This window comes from Callionymus lyra, chromosome 6 (assembly GCF_982586985.1).
Source record: "Callionymus lyra chromosome 6, fCalLyr1.hap1.1, whole genome shotgun sequence".
NCBI lineage: Eukaryota > Metazoa > Chordata > Actinopteri > Syngnathiformes > Callionymidae > Callionymus > Callionymus lyra.
Genome location: NC_141823.1, coordinates 19,020,763 through 19,045,978, shown reverse-complemented (window position 1 = coordinate 19,045,978; position 25,216 = coordinate 19,020,763). Strand labels below are relative to the sequence as shown.

At 37.9% G+C, this 25,216-nt stretch overlaps 1 protein-coding gene across 1 annotated transcript in view; it reads right to left on the bottom strand.

The window, feature by feature from the left end:
- Nucleotides 1-1,247: 1,247 nt before the first annotated feature.
- atrnl1b (attractin like 1b) overlaps nt 1,248-25,216 on the bottom strand; it is a 28,672-nt gene continuing 4,703 nt past the window's right edge. Inside the window, exons 3-29 of the mRNA XM_087794062.1 lie at nt 24,635-24,748; nt 24,429-24,557; nt 23,268-23,476; nt 22,395-22,569; nt 21,828-21,915; nt 21,369-21,630; nt 20,039-20,222; nt 19,821-19,975; nt 19,101-19,185; nt 18,074-18,288; nt 16,396-16,514; nt 15,986-16,118; nt 14,867-15,054; nt 14,407-14,620; nt 13,916-14,107; nt 13,244-13,480; nt 12,793-12,930; nt 11,364-11,457; nt 11,175-11,227; nt 10,402-10,496; nt 9,546-9,624; nt 9,282-9,439; nt 9,074-9,135; nt 8,278-8,356; nt 5,335-5,442; nt 2,635-2,749; nt 1,248-2,459 (exon numbers count right to left, since the gene is read on the bottom strand). Coding sequence (XP_087650188.1) covers nt 2,335-2,459; nt 2,635-2,749; nt 5,335-5,442; nt 8,278-8,356; nt 9,074-9,135; nt 9,282-9,439; nt 9,546-9,624; nt 10,402-10,496; nt 11,175-11,227; nt 11,364-11,457; nt 12,793-12,930; nt 13,244-13,480; nt 13,916-14,107; nt 14,407-14,620; nt 14,867-15,054; nt 15,986-16,118; nt 16,396-16,514; nt 18,074-18,288; nt 19,101-19,185; nt 19,821-19,975; nt 20,039-20,222; nt 21,369-21,630; nt 21,828-21,915; nt 22,395-22,569; nt 23,268-23,476; nt 24,429-24,557; nt 24,635-24,748 — 3,805 coding nt within the window. The 3' untranslated portion in view covers nt 1,248-2,334. The remainder of the gene's footprint in view (nt 2,460-2,634; nt 2,750-5,334; nt 5,443-8,277; nt 8,357-9,073; nt 9,136-9,281; nt 9,440-9,545; nt 9,625-10,401; nt 10,497-11,174; nt 11,228-11,363; nt 11,458-12,792; nt 12,931-13,243; nt 13,481-13,915; nt 14,108-14,406; nt 14,621-14,866; nt 15,055-15,985; nt 16,119-16,395; nt 16,515-18,073; nt 18,289-19,100; nt 19,186-19,820; nt 19,976-20,038; nt 20,223-21,368; nt 21,631-21,827; nt 21,916-22,394; nt 22,570-23,267; nt 23,477-24,428; nt 24,558-24,634; nt 24,749-25,216) is intronic.

Sequence of the window (25,216 nt, the reverse complement as noted above, 5' to 3'; positions counted from 1 at the left end):
TCTGTTTCACCTTCACTGCTGCTCAAAACTCCTCTTAAATAAATCCTGAGTCGAGCATACCCAGGCCTCCGATGTCCTCCCAAACCCGCCCTCTAAAGAATCATCACCCACTAAGCTAAAGATATATTTACAGTTCAAATCATTCCAAAATATTAATTCAAACTAAAAAAAATTCACTAGTATTTAAAGCAGCAGGCTTAGGTACAAAAGAAATGTCGTGATTTAACATTTATGTTTATCCTCTAAATTTACAAGGTCGGTGTTAACCACTCAAAACAAAATACACATGGAAAAAAAAAAGGAAATTTCCATAGATCCCGAGAGGTTTAAATAAAATTAACAGAACAAAGGAGAGACTTCACAGGAGGGAAAACACACACCAGCTGCTCGGAAAGAACAAAGTACAGATAAAGGTTAATAAACACACAACCCCTAAAAAAAAAGACACGCATAGGGCAAACGGAAAAGGAATATTCCAAAGAATAAATCCAGAAAATAAGAAGGCGAGAGGATTTAGATCATTATCAAAGGTGCAAATCGCGAAGCCTTCAGAAACACGGAAAGTCAGATGAATCTGCAGAGAGGATAAAAGCAGATGAAACTAGAAGCAAATTTCCGCGTCTCTTCAAAGGAGGATCTCAGCTTCAGAGACGCTCGGCCCAGGCTCGCATTCAGAAGAGGGTCTCGCATCCCTCCAGCCAGTGTGTTGGAAACACAACCTCCGAAACCAAGACCCGTTTTGCAAGAATCCGATGCCTCATCATCAGGATTCCGCCACCAGAATTCAAAGTGCTGTGTCGGAATGTTGATGGATGGGAGCTGCTGAGAAGGGTTTGAAGAAAGTTGGAGGTGGTCTCTGCTTTGGGGTACAGGATGAATACGAGCGTTGAGCTTTGTTAGTTCAGAAGCTACAGTGAAAACCATTGTTAGAAGTTAGTTAGTGGAATAAAACTTGTAGCTTCTTACGCAATGTCGGCACTTTTCAAACTAGTGTTATGGAGTAACTGTTGGTTGGAGTCCCTAACGAGAACACAAGGACGAGATCCAATGTAGAAATCCTGAGTCCAGCAGACTTTAAGGAAAGTCAATCATGCAGTGGATCGAGTCAACTAAAAAATATACACATGCAAAAAAATCATGTTCAAATTAATGAACTTGTTCAATTTCATTTTAACACGGGAAAAGGCGAAAAGCGATGTTACAAATATAAGAGATAACAACTAAAACCAAAAGGAGAAGAAAAAAAATTCATTCAGGTTTCCTTTTTATTCTCTGGCAGGACGGCCATCTTTAAAATACACTTAGATTATTAATGCGAAGCTTTTCTCTCACTACAATGATTCCTTTGTAATGACAACGAGGAGCTTCCGTGTATACAAAAGAATTAATCATAATTAAATGTATCATCATTTTCAATGAACGAGAAATAAAACGAATGCCCTCGATTCTTAAAAACTTCACACTTTTGAAGACCTTTTAAGAAAAAGAAGAAAGAAAAATATCAACAAAAGCTTCTTTTTTTTTACAAGTTTAAACAAAACATACAATAGGAGTGTGACAGAATAATAAAGGAAAGTCAATTGTAAATTTTGTGGTACAAAAACACAGAAAATATCAAAAGATACACGCAACAAGACTCACATTTGTTTCAATCACAACACTGTACAGTGCAGGCTGAAGGGGTTAGGGCACTGAAACTTACACAATTGTGGAGAAACAAAAAAACGTTATAGAATTCCGTAAAGTATAAGAGAAATGCTGCTGCTTTCTGAAGGGTCAGGAGTTCAAGAGCGACGAGCTGCAGCAGGCGAGCTCCGTCACGGTGTTTGTTCTTCAGGGGTCAGGCTTGAATGCAATTACAGACTTTGACTTGTGAGTTAATAGCAAGAATGCAAAGTTGTCCTCCATTTGAGTTCCCACATGTCTTTGACTTGATAAATATTTACATGAAGTAAAGGCAGGTGTGGGAAGGAAACTGGCAATGAAGAGCAGCAAAAATACTTCACTGGTCAAAGTTAAAATGTTGCTCCAGCCAATGTTGAGTCATAGACCTTTAGCACCACAGAAGGGCCTCCAGGCAGCCCACCAGAGTCTTGGTCTACAAACATGTCCTGATGCGAAACGGAGAGCATCGTCGCTGTGAGCGGGGCAACATTTTCCTCTTCATGTCGAGCTGGTGATGCTGCCAGGGATAGACGTGAGGATAAACGTTCAGATCCTGTGACTACAGCGTGGGTAAGTGTCCGGAGGCAGCTCTCCGGATGAAGGTCCGTCAACCAAAGAGGAATCGAGTGACGGTAAATCGTGTTCACTTCTCAATGAATCCGCCTCGAGTCAGACACACGTGCCCTGGTGTGTCGCGGCGAGAGCCTTCCTGTTTTTCAAAGCCTGCGATTTCTCCTTAAAATCCGCAGCCCGCTGCTGCGATACGTCGATGAGAGCGCTGGCGACGATGATCCCTGCAGAGGAACAAGACAACAAGTCAGACAAATATCACAGACTTGTAGGCCTCTGTGTACTCACAAGCCGCTGAATACTTTTTCAAATTAACACTTGCTTGATGTAACCCATGAATGCTTGAATGATCTAGAAACTTGTGAGTTCAACCTTTATTTTCAACGTGTTTTTTTTTACCTGACTGCCCCGGTGGGGGGAGGCCTGAGGTTCCTGACGGCAGATGTATCAAGACTGTCAACACAGCAGCTTTCCCCCCGGAACATGGCTCCACGGCAACAGGCTTAGGTACGCCCTGAACACAAGATGAAATAAAGTGAGGACAACTGCAGTCCCAGAATTAGAATCATATGACTAATAACAACAATGAAAGGACATGCATCATATATCAGATGAGTCAGTCTGTACTGATGTGCGTCTCTGCTCCCTCAATATCCGCATGTACAAGGAAAAGTGTCACTATGACAAAGGGAATTTTACCACTAAAAAGTCACAGGCTTATATCTCAGAATTTAGACAGTATTGCAGCACTCTGACGTTGATTGAAGGAATTCAGACTCTGCACGCATCTCCCCAGGCATGAACAATATCAATAAAAAAAATACGTAAAAGTAAAGAATAATCACATTTTCTGTCACACACAGCTGCTATTATGTCACTATAAGAAGAAAGCAATTCCATTTTCAAAACAGTTTCAAGATCAAATCACTTTCAGGGATTTAAAACACCTCTAAGAACTCCCTTTTGTCCATTTTCTACCATCATGTGAGCAGCTCAGAGTCAATCGAATCAAAAAATAAAAGAAATTGTTTTAAATTTGCAATCGGTATATAGAAAAAAGTTTAAAAAAAAAAGAGAACAACAACAACAACTTTGTCCCTGCATCATCAGTATTAACAAGCCTATCATCACACCAAGTCCATCCATAGCCTCACCTCTTAATCCACCTCTCTGTGCTTGCTGCCTCAGCACTGTGGGGAGCAGAGCCTTCAGCTGCTCTGCTCCTAAACCCTGGAACTCTCTTCCACCAGACCTCTGCTACTGTGACTCTCTCCCCCCTCAAATCAAAACTCAAAACCCACCTGTTCCACAGTGCATACCCCTCAGAACCCTTGAATCTGCTGTTACCACCTTGCTTTAGTATGTTTTTTTATCCTCCACGTCCTGATTCTTTTGTATTCTGGGATTTCATTCATTTTTCTTTTTTATTGTTGGTTTCTGTGAAGCCACCTTGAGTTTCAAGGTGCTTTTTAATAAAATGTATTATAATTATTATTATTTTGCACTTTACATATTTTCAAGTGGCTTAAAGTGAAAACGTCCACTCTGATGCTTGATGTTGAACTAAGATTTTTACCATGTATCATGAGTGGTGGTGGTTGGTAAACATGTACGTGAGTAAGTAAGTAATAAACACACACATGTAGGTATTTTGTCAGTACTACATTTCTCAAATGGGTGTGGCTTCTTTATTTGAAAGTTCAAAAAGGAGATTTTAACATGCGTTCATATCTCAGTGAAGCACAATATGACCTGTTGTCTCCACAGTTTACGACTCTTGCTGGTCAAATGGAATGAATAGGTAGATGATTAGAAACCGGCTTAGGCCCCCACTGAACACTTTTCTCCTCATAGAGCATCATCAGCACATCAATATCCTACACTTCTCTAAACCCTTCAGGGTCAAGGTGACCCGGAGGCCCGGAAAATAGAAAACTGCTTAGAGGACACTTCATACCGAATATCTCCAGCTCGTAATACCTTTCTAAGTGAAGGTATAAATGTGAGGATAAAGGGAATTTTTTTTTTCTTCTTTCTACTCAACAATACTTTAATGGAGACTGACTGATGCGCTGGTGGTGAATGCAGCACCTTCTCTCTGGCTGCCAGAGTGATTCCACTTCTCTCAGTGGAGGTGACACAGTTGGCCTTGGGAGAGGAGATGCTGATGTCATCATGCACAAATTGGCTTAAAGGACGGCTTTCGTCCACGGGCCCAAGACCGTCTCGTATTTGCACTCAGTCATATGACTGCGGCCACTTCATATTGAATGTCTCTGGTGTTCATACTGCTTATCCACTCAAGAACAAGGGTATAGGTTTGTCACTGGTTATGTTATAAAACTGCCACACAGTAGATTTAAATGAGGCCATTTCTGATGATTTACAACGTTTTTGAGATACTTATGAAGGTTTTCATAGTCCCTTTAAATGCAAGGATAGTATTAAATAATGTTTCTGTTCACACAATGTGGTGCGTTTATGTAAATGATGCATGAGCCATTTTAAATGTTAATTCATGCATGAAACTCCCTTTTCAAAGGCAAGACCGTCTTTCTTTCAGCTGTCTTTTTTTTTCTTCTTTTTCCTCCGGCATTTCCCATCAATGGTTGCCACAGCAAGTCAGCCTCCTCCACCTTAATCCATCTTGTGCCTCCTCCTGCGTCACACCTATCCTCATCATGTCAGCCAGCATTACATCACGGAACTTCATTGGTTGTTTTCCTCTCCTTCTTTGACCCGGTACCTCCGATTCTAACGTTCGTTTGTCCGACATGACCCCTGACTCTGCACTGCACGTTTCTACAGTGTTTGTTCCTTTGGAACCTTCTGGGCTTAAAGGTTCCATTTTAGGTCATCAACCATCACCATCTCCACATAATTGCCATGAAACCCAAGGCATTTTTATTTGTGCAGGCTTTTCCTTGATTTTCTGGAACTCCTGAGTTGTTCTCTGTGTTATCTTGACCTTTTAAGTATATATTTTAGTGAGTATTTTTTGATTTCTGTATAAATATGACTTACTTACTTACAGTAAGCGGGTTAGAGAAATAAAAGGGTTTCAGCAAAACACAATATTAACATTAACACTGGACTTACGTCAGCAATGGGCAGCAACATCTTGCTCTGCTCTGCTCGCATATCCAGGGTCATCGTCACGGAAGCAAACGGACGACTGGCCATTTGTTGTCGTTCTCTCATCAGTTGCTGTGGAAAGAACAAGAAACAAGATTAGATACTGAATCCAAGATCCCACCAAAAATGATTCACAACTCAACACTTATGTGATGTTTCCTGCCATTTTGAAATATTAATTTTTTGAAAAATAATTTGATGAAATTAGAACATAATGATACTTTTTTTTTATTTAGACACCAAACAAAACAGAATAGGCATTCAAGTATCACAATATTTCCCCCGACACTCAAACTTAAGCCCTTAACTTAAGCTAATTCAATTTGAATGGAGTCTAACTGTGTTCATTTTAATTGACTGAGCATGATTTAGTGCAGAATCTGTTGGCCTGAGCTGCAAGAATCATATCTGGACAAGCAGCACTGCTCATCACTTTGACTTTGCTAATCTCCTCAACTCTCTGATAAGACACCTCACCCCCATCATCATCCATCGGTGGCAGGTTTACGAGACAAATAAATAGTCAGTTATGACTAAACAACAACATTAGATTAAAAGACAGGGATCAATCAATGACTATATAACAGCCAGATAAGCGATCAATAACATAGATCAATAATAATGTCATGAAAAGAGGTAAAAATACCATCGAAACGCTTGGATTTTAATCTGAAAACCAGACAGTGACAGCAATATTTGCATGATGCCTGAGACGTGTAAAAGCGTTGCTGTTAGCGACAGAGAGAGGATGAAGTTTTATTGACCAATCTGGACTTTGAGTAGTGATACAGTCACTGCTTGTTAGAGTCGTCTTAGAGAAGACATTCCACAGTGTACATCTGGGTATCCAGTGGAAGATGACCAGGGAGTATGACTGAGTTCCTTCATTACCAGAGGCAGTTCAACTCTGCCAGAGCTGCACTTTGTAACTCGTTTTCCCAATTTGAATAAACAGAGTTTGTACAACAGACTAAGACATACAGCATTCATCGAAAGGATAAGTGTAACCTCTGGGACCAAAATAAAGTCCTCTCAATTGCAAAGTGCATCATTTCTTGTCATGGTTGCAGGACAGATCCGGATTCAAATGGAGGCTTTATGGATCTATTCAACATCTTCAGTCAAGATGACTCTTTATTGCTCTGTTGTGGAGAAGGAGCAGAGCCACTCACACGTTTGGAATCGTATAGTGGTGTCACATCTACAGAAGTCAGTTTAGGTCCCATGGGAATCTTTGGAAGATACTTCCAGGAATCATCCATAGAAAGTCAAATAAATTACATCTGCATTAATTCATGTATATAAAGAATTCATAATTATAATAATATATATATATATAATTATAATTATTAATTATTAATTTGACACAATGCAATGTCATTGTGAAACGATGTCTGGTGAAGCAACTTTAATCAAGGATTTGAGAAATCTGAATGGCAAAAATAAAACCAAAAAAGTGTTGTTATGTGCTTTGTGTAAACTCTTGCTTTAGTAATTATGTAAACAAGGCTGGCTTGCATTCAGTCTGAACTGCTTCACGCTGCATCTAAGCTAGAAATTGTGGGTCATATATGGCAACGCTTTGGTTTACTAGAAATGAAGAGGCATTCTGGACAGAAGCTAACTTGTTCTCAGAGACTAAACAAACCTCCATGCATGATGACATGGATTACTGAGCTCACACACCATGTCATTGCCTACACTACACCGTAAAACCAATAAATGGCTTCAGGATGAGATGCCGCGATAGATTTTCTTGTAAATGGCAGAAGGTTGCAGGGTTAAAGAGACAGTGAGCAGTTGCTGCAGCACAGTAGTCAGATCCCTCTGGGTTATTTCAGCATTAAGCACAAAATAGATCACAAATATCAATGTGGTTACAATTAAAGATGAAGCATAAAAATTGATGAGGATCCTTTGGAACCTATGTTACCAGTAAAAGCTTGTGTAATTGGGGTAATATTATCTTCGAAGTTCCATTAAATATGTTCTTATGGCTGTATGCAGTAATCCAGATGAAAGAAGGTCTATAAACATACTGTGGTAAATTTGTAACCTGACAGCCCATATTCGCTTACAGTTCTCTGCAGTTCCTTTACAGTTTGCTGCCTTCAGACTGTTATTTTGAACAACACAAGCTCAGAATTAGACATTTTACTATATAATTGTACATTTTTGATCTGCAAAACCAAACATCTTCTGTATAAAGACACACCATCTAAATTTAATTTCAAAACCTTTATGGGACCCATTAAATGTATACTAGGCAGCAGAACATTAGGAAGAACATGCACATAAAACTCCAGTATATAAACCAATATAATTGACTTCCTGATGGTCATTTTAAAAATCAAAATTGTGTAATTCCTTTTCCAAGACAACAGAGGCCTTATAAAGGCAAGCTGACCTTCACCTTGGATAGAAATGTTCCTTGCAAGCCATGTAATTGATTCAAATTCTAAAAATCTTATCAATATTTTCTATAGGAGTGCAGACATATTTACCATAATTATATGCTATACAATATATAGTTATTGACACTATTTACATCACCCAGTTGCATGCAAATTCCCACACTATTTTATACTATTTAATGATGATTTTAAAGTGGACAGAGAGGTAAATACTATACAAAATGGCTAAACACCAATGCGTCCTATCCAGCATGATAGAGCAAAAGTAGTGCTGCACAAGTGTAAACACTAAATATTTTAGAAAAATCTATGGAAAAGGTTGCAACTTAAAAGTAAAGCATGAGCATGAATACATTTCAGATGCAGTGTTATTGGAACAAGAGTTTTACTTTCAAAATACTGTATATGTGTGGAACAAATAGCCCAGCATTTTTACGTCCAAATAAAAAAAAGTGGGAATATGCACGTCAAAGATTAGATTTTGTGAACTCACCTCTCTCCGTCGTGAAGCCCAGCACGTTTGCTTGATCTTCCATACCACTGCAGCCACAAGGAGGAGTGAGAGGAAGCAGCTGGAGATTGTAAAAAAGAAATCTATGTTAATTGTGAAAATTAAATTCTATCATTCTTGTCTGATTCAAACCAAAGTTCTGCTGTGTATTTAAGTCTTTTAGCGTATTGAATCATTGACAGCATACAAATATAAACCCAAGTACATAATATGTGAACACCGTCTTAACTATCAACTTTATTTTGGGTGAGTAGGACCCTCAAATACAATCTGATATCAATGTGGTCAATAAAAACATGCGGCAACAGAGTATATTTGACACAAGTAAGTTATCGACACACATTAAAAGCTAGATATTAAATCCATTTGTGAAAGAGCTTGGTGAGCTGAACATAGGCGGAGATGTGCAGCTGCCTGGAACTGTGACTATCAATTTTTCCCCCTATGGATCCTCTAATATGTTCATCCATCACCTCTTGGCCTCAAAAATATGTTTTACAAAGTGAATGAAAGAGACAAGAGAATGAAGAAGCCAAGGAAGAAGTGAAATGTTTGCCTTATACAACCGATTTTCTTTCAAATTAAAAAACATTTTTTGTTCCTGTGGTAAAGGAAACTCAAGGACTATATATAAGTTGAAAACTATAACACAAAAGTTAAACCATAAGCCAGTAGGAAAAGGAAAGTGAGAAACTCTTAAAGCTGTTCACATATGAGTGACAGGCTGAAAAAGACCCTTGTTTATTTATGTTGTATACGTCCTTGGAATTTAACTTACCTAAAAAAAGTGACGAAGAATTGCACAAGGTCCATTATACTGTTATGTTGGGAGAAGGCGATCTGTTTGAGACAAAAAATACAATAAGCAAATATCAACAACAGAGAAAACAATGCAAATGTGGAAAGAGATGACTTGGCAGGTGAGAAGGAATTGAAGAAGCATATAAATTTGTTGACCTCAGATGTATGGTGTTGAGGATCCTCACCTGGATTTTGATGGGCCATGAGAAGTTACTGACGTAGACATAGAAGGTAATATTGGGGTTGCTTCGGAAGGTAAACTTCTCGCAGGAAAAGCTGTCTCGGTATTCTTTGATGTTGGATTTGGAGATGATGGGAACCTCCTCTCCAGAGATGGTTCCAGCTGTTGGGATGTCAAGATTATGAATGAGCAAACTCCACAGAACTACATTTATACACGTTTCTAAATTTCATTTGCAATGCAATATTTGTAAACAATAGAAGTGTACCTGTTGATCCCACTGACCAGGTGATGTTAAGGTTGAAATTATTGGATGCATTAATATACATGTCCAAGTTCTTGTTGGCCTGATCACGAAAAAACAGAGAGAAAGACCAATTAAATTACGTTTAAGTCACTGTGTTATCTCTGATACAATTTTTATTTATTGTATAAATTGGTTTATACTGAACCACTGGAGAGAGAACAGTTTCCTGTGACGCTCCTGTTTAACCACAGTTTAGAACCTGGTCTCCACTCGGTCACATATGCTGACCCAACTCTGCCATATCATATTTCTGGGAACAGGAGTTGGGTTCAGTTTAAGTTAATCCATCCAGTCAGATTGATGGTGAAGCAGTGAGATGTTGGCTTCCTCTGCTCAAAATTCTCATAATAGGCACACCGAAACAGTGAAAATGCCTGTTGGGTCCTCGTGATGGAGAGTCAACGGTCCCTTGATCTTCCTCACAAGTGATGTCTCTCAGTTTCTTTAGGACTGGGATGATGTGAAGGCCTTCATCATCTTACATACTTCCCCCAAGAAACAAGCTTAGGGTTGACATTTGCATGTGTATTTTAGTTACCCGGCAGAAATAAAAACATTTTATTCTAATATAAATGCAGTATCGGCCCGTTTAAGGCTCTAAAATAAGGCGATTGATATTCATCAAGACAATCGGTGACGTGTGCGCCTCTTGAAATGACATGGTATGATACACATCAGTTTCATGGAACACCATGAAAACGTTTGCGTTTGTTAATATAACCCAGGTCTGTGCTTTAGGTCACATTATTCAGGGAGACCTTGAGTAATTTTAGCTAAATTATAAAATCCATCAAGACCTTTTGACACCCTTTATTACCTGCTCTGGTGAGGCCATAAAGTTGATGGCAGTGTAGTGGTTATCATCTTCTTGGATGAGGCTGAAGGTGAATTGGTAGTCAATCAGTAGATTGTCTGGAAATGTTGGAGAAGATAAATAAACCGTTAGCACATGAATGCCTAATACAAAATATATGCAAGTTTGTCTCATATGATCATGAATTTATTTATTTAATACGATTTTACAAAACCTATTTAACTATCCAACTATATTAAACAGGCATTTTCTATGATTGTAAAGACTGGATGTTTCTATATGTTTTTTTTTCCTGAGTGAAATGTTTTTCATGATGAAAAGTTAGAAAAATGAAACCGACTTCACAAAGTGCTGTTACATTATTGACTGCCAAGTATGTCACAAAGTTATCTATGATTCTCAACAAAAAATGAGTCTCACAAAAAAAGAGAATAAATATGTGACTGATTATCCAGTGTCTAAAGTAGCTTATTCTTTTCTCTTTTCATGTCAGTAACACAGTTTAATATTATGCAAGTTCTGTTTAAGGGAAAAAAAGCATTATTTGGTGGTTTTAACTCTGCCATTACTTGTATTTATATTTCCATAATTGGTGTGTTTCAAGACATTGTTATAACGATCAAAACACTATAATAACTTTATAACAAATAAAAATAATAAGGACACTACATTGCGAGTAAGAAGAACATAGTTATACTCTTTTGGGACAGTTTTAATTTCATAAGACCTTTATTCATGTGTGTACTTTTGAGAACTACTTGTACTTAATTACTCACAGTAACAAGTTCCTCTGAGTGGATTGCCAAGGTAACGGTTCTCAGAGTCACACCTGCAATCAGGATATACAGGAACAATATGAAGAGGATCAAGTAGAAATGTGCCATCGCACACTAAAGCCGTCAAAAAATCCACTCATTTGATGAAATCGCACCATGTTGGTATTGTGAACATGTGGGCGTACTTACAGCTGGCACTGGTCTCCCTTGATGCCCTTGGTGGTGCAGAAGCACTTGCCTGTTAACACCTGGCACACATTCGCATGACCATTACACTTACAAGCTGGAAGGGAAAACGGAGAGAAATTACATATAAATTGCTGCTTTGAACAAACACAAGAGCATTAACAAACTGTTTATTTGAAAATCGACCAATACGCTTAACTTGTCAATGAATATTTCAGTAATTGCAGATATAAATTAGATATCCCTAGTGAGGTATTGTAGAGGAAACAAGTATAGCCAGCAGCAGTGCCAATAGCTATAGTGTAAGTAGGTGTTTGACTATTGTCCTGGGGCATGATTCTGTAACCATCTACCTGGGAAAATAGATGTATTTATCTTATCCACTGGCACAAAAACAAGTATGTGGGCCTGGATTTGAGTTGATATTGTTTTAGGAAGATGAGGTTCTTTTTCTTTTGGACCCCAAAAATAATCCCCACAGATGTTCTTTTGATGAGTGCGCTTGGGAGTGCACCCAAGTCAGATTGTTTTCACCAACAGTGAAAGAAATAGCTAATTAGAGAACTATTTCCCAACCTTAAATGTTCATCTCTGCTGTATTCACACTCGTCTGTCTTTCGGTTTCACTACCTCTTACTCCTCATCGGCCTTATCTCTCACATCTTCTCTGCCTCCACCTATTTTTTTCTTTCTTTCTTGTGTTGTCAACCTTCCATTTCTCATCCAGGGTTGCGTTGTGGGGGCTGAATAAAGCTACCCACACTTCACTATCCTGATAACCTTTTACAGCTCTTCTTGGATAAAAAATTGTCTAGGCCAAACAGGAGAAATAGTCCCTCCAGAAAAAGTATTTATATGGCCATTGGATGCACAGTCAATAAGTTAATAGGATAAATGTAGGAAAAATGTCTTTCAATAAAACACATTTTGTATTGAAGATGTAAGAAAGATTCAATTGAATCAAGACACTCATTATGTCAATAAATTATGTTTTATATGCTTTGACTCACATTTTGACAGACAAAAATAATGACAAAATAAAGATTATTTTTGTGTTACAGCATCAAGCTTTACAGGTATGCATGCAACTCTTCAAAGTCGTCAGCGCAAAAACAGCATCACCCAAAAAAATTAAATGATGAAAGAAGAAAAATCTAATGAATATATATATATAGATAAACCTCAACAATGTTTAACTGTGCCCTCTAATCGACAGACTATCGGTTATTGCCTGTTGATAATTACTAGGTTTAATCCCAATCACCACTTACTGGTTAGTATAAAGCTTTAAGAAGTTCAATTTTTTGTTAACACAGTAAAAAAAAGGGAAGAAATTCCCACCAAGGGGCAGTTTTAGTTATATAATGTAAGGCTGTTGGTACATTGACGAATATAAAAGGTTGATGCGTTAACATACAAATGTCACTCTCACCTTGGCATTTGCCTCCATTGGTCGGATCTCCATGGTAACCAGGCATGCAGCTCTGGCAGTGAGGACCCGTTGTAAGGTTATGACACTGCTCACAAACGCTCCCATTTACACAGGTGCTGTGGCCATTACACTGGCATGCTGCAGAGATGATACATCATTCAACAATACGTTTTTTAATTAAAAAAAAAGTAGCTTATTGCTTTACAAAAATATTAATGGGCAAAAAAAATGACTCTAGATATTTTTCCTTCCTTGCATAGAAAAACTAAGTGTCTTAAAACAGAGCCATATAGCATAAAAAATCCTCTGTAAAGCTGGAGTTTATCTCAAGTTTATTTATTTTTATACATGCTTGAAGACAAAAAGCTATATACTTTTTTTTAAAGGTGAACTAAGGGTGACATGTCAATTTATTAGCAGGATCGACCATAGAGAAACATGAATAACTTACCAGGGCACTGAATGAAGGCCCACTCATAGCCCTTGTCTTTGGGGCAGCTGCCGGGCTCCAGGATCATATCCTGGTACTTGTCCTGGTAATGCACCTGCTTGCTCAATCTCTTCATGGGACCTCGGTAAGACCCTTCAATGCAGAGGCCCTTCCCTGTGCTGCTGGGATCGCCACACCAACCACACTCCGGTTGATCCAAACACTGGGAACAAGTTCTGAGACCAGAACAGTTCTGGGCTGAAGATGAAGAAACAATTTAAACCATCAGTACAGTTTAAATAACTACTTAACAAAAATATGTTTGATCCTAAATAGCAAATAGAGGATAATAGAGGATGTTTCTTGCTAATGGATGTGAATCCATGAAATCGGAGCAACAAAATAAAGATAATTTAAGTTTGTCTAGATGAGTAAAACTAGGTGGGATTGATGATTGTTTACCGTTTCTATGCTGCAACAGATTTCATGTGGACATTAAATGCATGAATTATGATCAATGTGAATAAGTATACATCTAAATAAGTGACAGTGTTATAGTACTCCACTGTTTCGGCATTGATGTGAGCAATGCAGCAGTTTAACATAATAAGGCAATTTATCACACTGCTACATTACAATAAGTAAGCTGGACAGAGACACAAATTAAGTGTTACGGTGATGGAAGGCACTTACCAACACAATCTCCAGTCTGCCACTCTAAACATTGGCCGTAAGGAAAAGAGATGACATATGCAGTGGAGTCCACACACCGCTGCACGCTGCTGCACCACATGCACTCCATGGCCTGGTTAGTGCAGTTACCGCAGGTAGTGTGAAGGGCACATGGCTTCTTGCACGAGGGACGTGTGCCTTGATTTGGGTTTCCTAAGAAGATTACAAAAATGATGTCAATTTTTGACAAAACCAGGAGAAAATGTCACGTTTTTAATCCCAAAAAATCCTTGACTTGAGTAAAGTGTTCATATTTTACTTAAGTTAATTATTGTTGTACGGTCATAAACATCTAAGTCTTCTTAACTCCATGAATATCCAAGCATTTTAATCTTAAGAATCTTAACTTGTAAAAATTGATTTGTAGTTGATACAATTAAATGTTGTTTTGTTCTAGTGATGTGAAGAAAAATAATAGGAAAAGCTTTTGTTGATGTGCAGGCATCACTCACCAGTTGCCTTTTCACAAATAAGGCCCTGGGCTGTGGCTGTGCAGGGATTGGCTCTGAGACCTGACTCTTGGGGCTCCTCCAGGTACGCACAAAAACCAGAGTCACTAGGCTCTCCTGGCAGCCACCGCAGGCTGCTGTTGGTGAAGGGTGACATGTCCTCCCAGCCCCAGTATGACACATTGATCTTCCTCAGACCCACCCATGGAGACAGACTCTGAGGGAAGAAAAAAAAAAAGGAAGTTTTATAGATTTTTCATTTGTCTTCAGTATTTAGGTGATTTGGAAATGGTTTGATTTGTCAGATATAAAAGAAAGGACCACAATAGACATGGTGACTATCCAGAAGCAGCTGCCATCAAATTCTTCAAGAAAACTTTTGTGTGGAACAAGAATGCTTCAATAATTTTCCTGTCAAAGAATGTTTTCAGATACCATCAGAAGGCTCTTTTTAAATGGTTACCTTGCCCTGCTCCTGAAACTTCTTCAACTCCTCAAGCACAAAGTCCACCTGGCTGGAGGTGGTGAGGGAGGCTATGTTTCCGTTCAGGTTCTTGCAGTAGTGCTGAGCGTTGTCGTAGCTCTCCCTGCTAGAGTTGATCCTCAGACAAGCATCGCCCACTTGACTCCAGCCCTCGCTGCAATGCTGAGCTGGAGAGCACAAAAAGAATAATGAGGGGATGAAAAAGCAACTAAAACATGCTGGGAAAGGTTCAAAGGGACGACTGGAAAACCAGAAAGCAAGTGCTTTAACTTTATACTTGTTGTTTTTGCAACAGGATACAAATCATAGAAAAATAAAGAGATATAACCATATATTCAGCCCAAACTTGGTTCTAATAAAACCTAATACATTTAAGAATAATTAATATAGATTAAAACACAGAAAATTGCGTAATTTCAAACCAAGTAGGGTCATGTAAATGCAACAGAGTCAAATGAGAACATAATGCATTGGCAAAAAATCAATAAGAAAAATATATATTCTGACAAAGGCACAATAAACATATAAAATGGAAAGTAACTATACATTAAAAGAGTGCCTGCATCAGATATTCTGCTATCACAAATAAAGGAATTCATAAATAAGTGGAGCTACTGAGGATGGCATAGTTGTTAGAAGAACTAACCGTGGGATCCACACAACAATTGAAAGCAGCACCCAGTATGAGAAATTGGGTTCAAAGGAAAAATAAAAATACACGGCAAAGTCAACTCCTTCTATATTGGAGGCACAGACAAATGGCTCTTCAATAGACAAGGGTATATAGCCGCTCCTCCTCAGCTCCCACCGCAGGGTAAAAGCTACAATCAATTTGCCTGACAAGGACATTGTTGTACGTGCCTGTCGCGTTCTGACTTTGTCAAACAAACAGATTTGCGGTTTGTTTTATCTTTCATATCTGGTTTAGCCTTGTGTGAAAACAAACAATCGTTGAAAAAGAACCTAAGTATAAATACATGCGTAAAGTCCTTTTTTTTGCTGCCACAATCATCTGGTAAACAACTGAACACCTCTGGATAAAAAACAAAAGTGTCAATCACTTTAATATCAATAGATAATGACGATTCAGTGTCTTACCAGGGAGAGCATGGCACTCTGACTGGTTCTGATCCCACTGGCAGTTGAGGTTCAACAAACAGCTCTTGCAGTTTGCCAGTTTGCTGCACACTAACTCATTATGTGCTGGACACTCAGTGAAGTTCCTGACACTCTGGAAAATGTCAAAACAGACAATTACATTTACATCAAATCATTAAGCCACCAAAAGATTTACTTTTATCTTCATGCCATTATTAGTTAATCCCTTTACATATAAACCATCAATTGAGCAGAAATCCTATGTTTAAGTTTCTTCTGACTAATAAAATCAAATCAGTGTTTGTTGTTCTCTAAAATAAAATATGCAACTCATCTGGAGGTATTTGTGACATCACTTTCCTGACTGGCCACATTACACGTGCTCAACCGCCCCCTTGTGGACTACTTACAGCGGTGCAGTTGCTCGAGGCCGAGATGCACTTCTTTTCATCGCACCATTGGCACCCATTGGTATTGGCAGAACAGCTGGCACAGTCAGAGAACCTGTAGCACCGCTCATCGGCTGACGCTGGAGGGTATGAAATAAAGAAAATCAGATTTTAGAAAAGCATTTATAATAATACACTTGTGAAAATAAGTTAAGTTAGGCAGTGTATTGAAGTTTACTAAATTGCTTTTAATCATTAATATAAGGTATGAATGTGAGGTAAAGAAGACAACCTCATGGTCCCCACAGACCCTCACAAATAAACATTAAAAAAACTGAAATTCTAGGTAGGTTGCTTGGCTTTGTTATGTATTGGTACATTCATAGAGATTTGTTAAATTTGTTGTGCATATGTGCAAGTATATAAGATTTTTTTTTTAAGTAATCAATATTTTTAATCTGAAAATAATTTTGAGATAAACTTAAATTAACAAAGACATCGACATGAAAGCATTAATGGATGGTGTTTCTATTTGCTTATCTTCGGAATATAATGCTTGGATTCATATGTAATTACAAAAATAAACTGGTATCACGAGTCAAGTACAACACTGCTTCATATCAGATACTAAGCCGCCAAAAGTGACTTCTGGACATAGATGGATAGACTTTATGAATCCCTCTGGAGATCTCCTTCGGGAAATTGGGTAAAATGAATTATTAATTAAACCCAGAAAGTTATAGATCATTGCTATGGAGCTACTGGAGAGGCAGTTCACTTACAGCGCCTTTGAGGAATCCATTTTGTAGTTGCAAATAAAACTGTACTGCCATGATAGCAGTATGGTATTCAGTTGAATGGGAGAAGGAAGACATTTCAATATTCTGCTTTCTATTTACTCGTTCAATACTTTAGTTAACAGGAGGTCACAATCGGTGAGAGGTGGAATGGTTTTATGCAGAGAAAAAGCACGACAGAGCTTAGATGCTGAGAGACATTTTTGAAGGTCAGAAAGAGCAGAGTCTTTGTATATCTATAGACAGCGTCTGTATAGAGGAGTTGTTGTTGTAAAAGAAAATCAGCAGCTTCAAAGAAGTATGCATGTGTGAGGAGAGTGGTAAGTGGTGAGACTTTAGGTAAAGAAGTATAACTTTACCTCTTCTACGTGTGATGGTTATGATCAGACTCACGGAAAAGATTAGGGAGATTAGGAGTCACTCTGTAGGAGTCATTATTTTTGACAACATTTGATTAGTAGTGAGAGTCAAGAGGAGGTCAAGGAGGAGCCGGAGAGAACGGAATACATGTTTGAAAATGAGAGATGTAGGAGGTGGTGTAAACACATGAGTTCAAGTACGTGGGATCAGTACTAATGTTGTCGAGGGTAGGACACACAGAAAATGTACAGCAATTGAAAATACATCCACTGGATCATCAATGGCTTAATAACTCTTAAGTGCCATTTTATTTACTCATCTGAATTTTATGATATTGTTGTTACTATTGTGCCATTTATACACTACATACACATGTAGAAAGCAATTTAGATAACAGTTTCCCGATCTAATGAGTTCAATATATGTGACCATAGGACAAAAGAGAGAAACATCATACTATTGCTACAGGATTTTAACTAGTGATGAACTGTGAGTGGGTAAAAAAGTCAGATACGTGTGGTAAAAAAGACTGTTATTCTGACCAGGCTTTGGTGGACAGAAGGGAGCAGGAGTGAGGCTTCCGTTCATTCTAACTGGGTGCCAGGGAAGACAGCGGCCACTGCTCCAGATGCAGCGGACCCCCGGCCCGGCGCTCTCACATCTCTCCTCAGATGAAAAGGCCTGGCACATTGTGGGTCGGTACACTAGCACATCATTGAGGAGCATACTCGAGAATCCACCAAACACATACATGGACCTGGTGATGACAGACAAATAGAGCAGAACAGACTCAGTTACTTAAACAAACCTTGTGTGGAACTGAAGTAAAGACTTAATATGTAGGTGGCTTTATCTTTCGTATCATTCTAACCTAATCATCTTCCACATAAGGCACGGTTCATGTCTCATAACAACCAGCCACATTAATCTCTAATAAATGTGCATAACACAAGAAATCTACATCCGTCGAGACTTGCTGTGTAATTTTCATTCAGTTTCTTTTTTCACCCAGTCACTTCTGATTGAAAAAGGGAAATTGCAAAACCAGTCAAGACAAGGATACGTTGATTAGAGTGTTGTATTTCATAATTTGATTTCACCTGTTCTAAGGGACGCTTGTAATCTGATGGGCTAAGCATTTCTCAGTGCAGTCTCTGGGTTGAAGGCACACACAGACACGGTTGATACATGATCCTGACCAATCAGTGAATTGTAAAAGTGGGCCTAGAGATTTCAATGTTTTAAATGCAAGAGTCGTTTACCAAATCTATTTTTGGTTAGAGATTTCTTAAAAAAGATTTCACATATTACCAAGGAAATGTTAAATGAGCATCCACAAATTGTAATGGTTGTCATGCCACATATTCCCTTAAGAGGTGGTAGAAAACTGTAGCCACAGGCAAAACACACCCTATTACAGGGACACATTTCCAACTGGACAATGAAAGAAGTGACGTTCTGCTTCGAAATAAATTACATATAATTCCTTAAAGTAGTTGAAGGCTGATGTTAAAATTACCCCTTACATGCCGAGCCATCATTGAAATTACAGATCAAACAGTGACTTACTCGTTGCTGATCACAGCAGAGTGTCCAAAGCGATTGACGTCGCGATGTAGATTGGGCTTCGGAAGGAGTCTCCACTCATCACAAGCTGGGAAACAATTGTAGGAATATGATCAAACTTCTACAGCAAGTAAGCAGTTTTCTTTCATCAAATCATATTTTCGCTTTAACCCAAATGTTTTTAGTAAAACAAATACATGCTCAGTAGTAAATTGCTTTTGTTGATAATGTGTGTTTAAATTATGGTTACCACTGATGACTAGTAGTCACCCGTGACTGCATACCTTTTAACTTCTTCACTTTCAGAGCTTATCCAGTGTTTTAACATTTATATCACCCTGTATTTTTCCATATAGAACAATAGAAAATACAAAAATGCATTTTATGAGGTCAAGAGCATTTTTCTCTAATCTACATTTTTTTGTTTACTTTACCTTTTGGGGATTAAGATTGAAAATAAAATACATCCATCAGGTTAATTGAGCTTGGTGATAAAATCTTGTAAAAAGGAAGCAAATAATTAAAATGAAATGTTAAATGTATATGATAATAAAAATGAAAATACTTGAGTGCATAAATATATAAGTGCTCTGTATTGATCAAAATAGATGAAAAATTATTCTAAGATAATCAATATTGATCTACAGTGCCCCTTTTGAACAGAAAAGTCAACTTTTTGACAAACATTATTTGGCAGCATATACATGAATAAAGGACTCGTACCAATATCATAGGCAAGGAAATCCGCAGAGAAACACTTGGCACCATTGCTGAGTGATGTGTCATTATGGGTGTTTCCACCAAACACCAGCAGAGTCCCACTGAGCAGCACTGCTGAGTGCAGGTATCGAGGGTAGCCGCTCTCTTTTAGGATATACCTGCATCATCATGGATGGAAGTACATTAGATTAATAAAAAAAACAACAACAAAATCGTCTTACCATGTCCTCATGCTGACATCATAGCGGTACAGGTCATCAACAAGGCCATATTTGTTTGCTGGTAACGCCTTGTAGCCTCCATGAATGAACACACTGCCACTTTCCTTGTGGTACGTGCTGCTGTGGCCGTAGCCTCCCTGAGGAACAGCACCTTTGGTCTCTGGCACTGTCCATGTGTTAGTTTCTGTGAAAGAATATAAACATAAGTTATATGTTTGAGTTAAAACTTTTCAGCTACTGGTATACAGTAAATGTTGACAACCCCAAAATGATATTATATTATATATATTTCCCCCAATAATATAACTCCAGGTACTTGGGGGACTTGGGGAGGTCTGTCAAACTGAGCCTCAGAAACCTGGGTGTTAATTGACAAAGACATGTCTCTATTGCAACACTGCCTTCAATTGAGGCAAATCTCTAAACTCTGCAAAATGGTGTCTAAACAATAAGTCGCCGTCTTGCCTGCAGATAATACAAAACTCTGCTCTAGTGGGAGAACTCACATTTCCCCAATCCTTAAAACTCTGCATTGGCTGCCAGTTTCTTTCAGGATCAAATTTAAAAATTCAGATTTTAATTTTCAGTGCTATTAATGGTCAGGCTCCTTCTTACATCAGTGATCTGATCCAGCCTTACACCCGAGCTCGGGCTCTTAGGCCTGTGGATCAGAATCTGCTGATGGTTCCGTGCACACGCTTCCGGATCAGAGGTGAGGCTGTTGCTCCTAAGCTTTGGAACGATCTTCCTCTCCCTCTGCGATTACGGACTCCTTCAAGAAGCATCTTAAGACCCATTTATTTGTGCTGGCTTTTCTTAATTATCTTGGGGCTGCTGTGTTTGTTACTTTGTTGTCTGGACATTTTAAAGTTTTTGTATTTTAACTGTTTATTGTTCTGTTGAGTAAGTGCTTTGTGAGCATGGCCTACAAAAGGCGCTATATAAAAATATAAATATAATAGTAATAATAATATTACTTGCTTACTATCTTACTAAAATGCACTTTTGCAGTTTTTCTTGAGGCTTCATCATACTAGCAAGACAAAGAGATCAACTTTTTAAATGACTAGCCCTTTTTGTTTAAATAAATATAAAAAACAGATGACAAATTTGATTAGATTGGATAGACCTAATAAATACCACCGGAGATCTCCATCGGGAATTAAGGTATTATTGATTAAAACCAGAACGTCAAAGATCGTTGCTATGGAGCTACTGGAGAAGCTGCCGTTCTCTTACATCGCTTTTGGTGTACATGTATTATATATTTGCTTAGTTGATATACAGCATCTTGTGTTCACACCCAAAAGGAAAAAATAAATGTACTCACTAAGATGGTACTCCTGTACATTGCTGACATAGCTGTAGATGGGAGAGTAGCCAAAAATGACCAGCATTACAGGTTCACTTGCATCCAACAGGACACAATGGGCCGAGTGGCCTTCCACTGCATAGATCTGTGCCTGAGCATGTGGACCAAGAGCAGGGTTTCTTTTTTGCCAAGTTCTGCTCGGAATGTTGAACACCCAGAGCTCATCAGTGACATTCCCGTAGCCAGTCTCCAGTTTACCTCCGAACATGTAGATGTCCTCCTGAAGAGGGAGACACAGAGAGGTGGACGACAACTTATTTAAAAGCCACAATGAGTAAAACATGAATTAAAGAGAAGAATTAGAATTAGAAGCTATTCAACTGGCAAATTAAAAGGACAAAACATAAAATAATAGGTTTGTTTATTGTGCATACATTAAGACAGTTTAATGTTTATAAACATACAATATTTTTTTACCTGAAAAAGGGACAGCGAGTGGCCATATCTTGGTGCTGGGCCACTACTGATTGGCACCGTGTTCCAGATGCCACTGTCCAGGTTGTAGCTGTGGAGCGCAGCAAAATAACAGAAGATATTAGGCATTTGTGGAAGTGAAATCATGGGCTGATAATGATGAATCGCATTTGTTAACGCTTAAGTGTATGATGACTTAATCTTTACACATATGTGGAAAATCCCTAACTTCCAAACCAGTAACTACGCCCTGCAAGAAGATATACAGTCCACATTTGGATTTACTACTCCAGACCATAAATCATGGCAAGCCTTTATAGTGGGTAAAGAAAAGGACAAGGAAAAGGAAAATAACAAAAAGAGAGAAAATAAAGCTTTTGAAAAAAGGGAGGCCTGCCAGGATGCTAGATTTAAAGCATACTTTAAAGATGAGAAGGCTGGGTGTGTCATCATTTCAACTAATACCTAAAAAGTTGTCCATCAACTCAATAACAGGAAAATAAACCTATTTTATTGATGATGACATTTACTTTTTACATAAAAATAAAGTAGAAAAATCGTAAATCTTACTTGAGAATCATCTGGAAGGAGCTGTAGTTAAATGAATATCCACCGACCACCCACATGACCTTTTCCTGCACCACAGCCTTGTGGGAAGCTCGACCCAGTGATGTCCCAAAGGGCTTGACGCCCGGGAGGACCCAGTAAGACTCGGTAGAAGGCACAGTTAGGGAGCAGTCCGGACCTGCACCATTACACAATGGGGACAAGATAAAAAGATTTAGAACAGACCAAGTTTTTGTTGACAAATATATATTTGTTGTTTCACATCATAATGATTATTTTAATATAATAGTGTAATATTTGTATATAGTCTCAATTACATATTTGAATGGAACTTTCAAATCGATGTGGACAACAATTTTGACTCCATGTTAAAATGATAACACAAAAATAAGCAGTACAGTAATAAAATAACGATATTCATTAGCATCATTGGAAAAAGTAACAATAAATTATGCAATTGTAGTCATTTATAACATGTCTATTAAGCAGGTTTACTTATTAAGGGCCATTGCCCATCTTCTGATGATGAAGAAAATATTTATCAGTGCATGGATTTCAGGAAAATCTGAAACTGCCAGCTTTCTGTATAATAAGAAAAATGCATTTTTTTAAAACAACGAAAACTCTAATTATACAGTAAACATTTGTATCAATTTATTTAATTCAATATTGTTTTTATTAAAGTCACGTTAATACTGTTTAAGGACAGAGGGAAGGCAAAACAATAATTATTTATAAGCTACAATCTAAAAAAACTTTTTTTTTCTAATTCATCAATTTAATAATCTGAAAGATCCTTATGCTTAATGATGAGGCCCAGAAAACATTTTATATTACAAGTGTATGTCTAGAGTGAGTGAAAGAGACAATTGTTACCTTGCCAACTTTCATTGCAGACACACAACTTCTCCCCTGTGAGGTCACAGTAGCCGTGGTCAGGGCTGCCACAGTTGTTCCTGCAATAGGGGATGTCGCAGGCTTCCCCCTTCCAGTACTTGTCACACTCACAGTACACCCTACTAGCAGCAGAGTTTCCCGGGATGCACTTGCCATGTCCGGAACAGTTGTTTGGACAGGAGTTAACCCTGAAGGAAAACAGTATTCCAACACTTTATGATCTTGAGTAACACAATCATTTATTATTAACCAAAAAACTATTTCCAGTATTGGTAAATATGTCACATTTAGAAAAAAAATCTAGATTATTGTATTCAACCGATAACAAAGTCAATCCTGAGATTATAAATTTTCTAGCAAACGCACCAAACAAGATTGATTAAAAATGCAAAAGACAGGCATTGTCATTTAATCACTTTCACAATATTATGACTGCACATTTGGTATCAACTAGTATAAACACAATACAAAAAATGTTTTAGTCTGAAGTCGATTTATAATGTCTCGTCTTGTCAGCAAATCTTAAATGTGAACACGAGGTTAGTTATTCAACATAAAACTCAAGTGATATAATTGTATATATATATATTTATCACTAATATTGACCTGTTCTGTTTGATATATTATTTAGTATCTCAGATTTTGGCCTAGCTCATTTAGCAGTGCATTCAAGGATGTGATCTACATATTTGTCTGCTGTTTGAAGGAAAACTCCTGGATAAAAACAAGTTGAGTAAAATACGAGTTTGAGTGTACTATCTTTGAGATAAAAAAAAAGTGTTCTCCAAGAAGTAAAACTACAGCAGTACTGGGAACTTGAACTGTGTCAGCATTATGTTTGTTATTGTGTACTAGAAACTTTGATTTGAATTAATTTGACTTTTACAAAATACAAAAACATTACATTAAAAAACAGGATATTCTTCTTTAGAGCAATCAAAATGGCCATGATTCATCAGTAGATTCCAAATGTAGACTTGGCAGATAATATGGCAGAATTAAATAAAATATAAACCTTAAGATTCACACAAATGTCTACCAAATGAGTAGTCTGTCAATTAAAAAAACTAACTAAAATAATTATTTTGAAGGTAGTTTGTAAGGCAGGGATGTTTGATTTGCTCTCCCCTAGATACTCACGAGTAGAAGATTTCAAATCCTGTCAGGTTATAAGCTGCATCGCTGAAAAAGTGAATAAGTGCGTAGCCCGAGGACGTCTCCACCTCAGGGACCGTCTCATTGCCATGAACTTCAGGTACAACAAGACCACTGGAGGAAAAGGCATCAATTATTTAGACACATTTGAAACCATTAGATGTATTTGTTACTAGACATTAAAAAGTCACCTGAAAACAGCAACCAGGGGAGCATATATGGAGTCTCCGTCGTAGACATACACATGGTCCCAACTACATTCTGTAGCAAAGTGGTTAAATCTTAACCGGAGGACAGCATTTGGACTGCAAGGGAAAGGAAAAGAGAAAAGTCTTGAGATCATGAGATGGATTCATTTTTTTCTAGTTCTTTTCTGATTGATAAAAATGGAAGTTTAAAAAAGAAATGAGAAGAACTCTAGAATTTTATATATAGTGAACAAAAGCAAAAAGCTCCCATTTTTCATGCATCAAAGATGGGTCCAGGATTTTCATTCATCATTCAATTTCTGATGGTCAAGATCAGTTTTCAAAAGAATCGATCTCCAAACCTCTCTTCCATAGCTAAGGTCGTAGAAAAATGTATGCCTTTATAACATGTTTTATATTAAGTGTATTATGTGTTTTTGAAAGATTCCAGACTGCCTTTAGCTCAGCACATTGCACACACACACACAGACAGACAAACACACAAACACACACACACACACACACACAGACAGACAAACACACAGACAGACCTTTTAAACAAAACCAATGATCTCATTTTGGCTG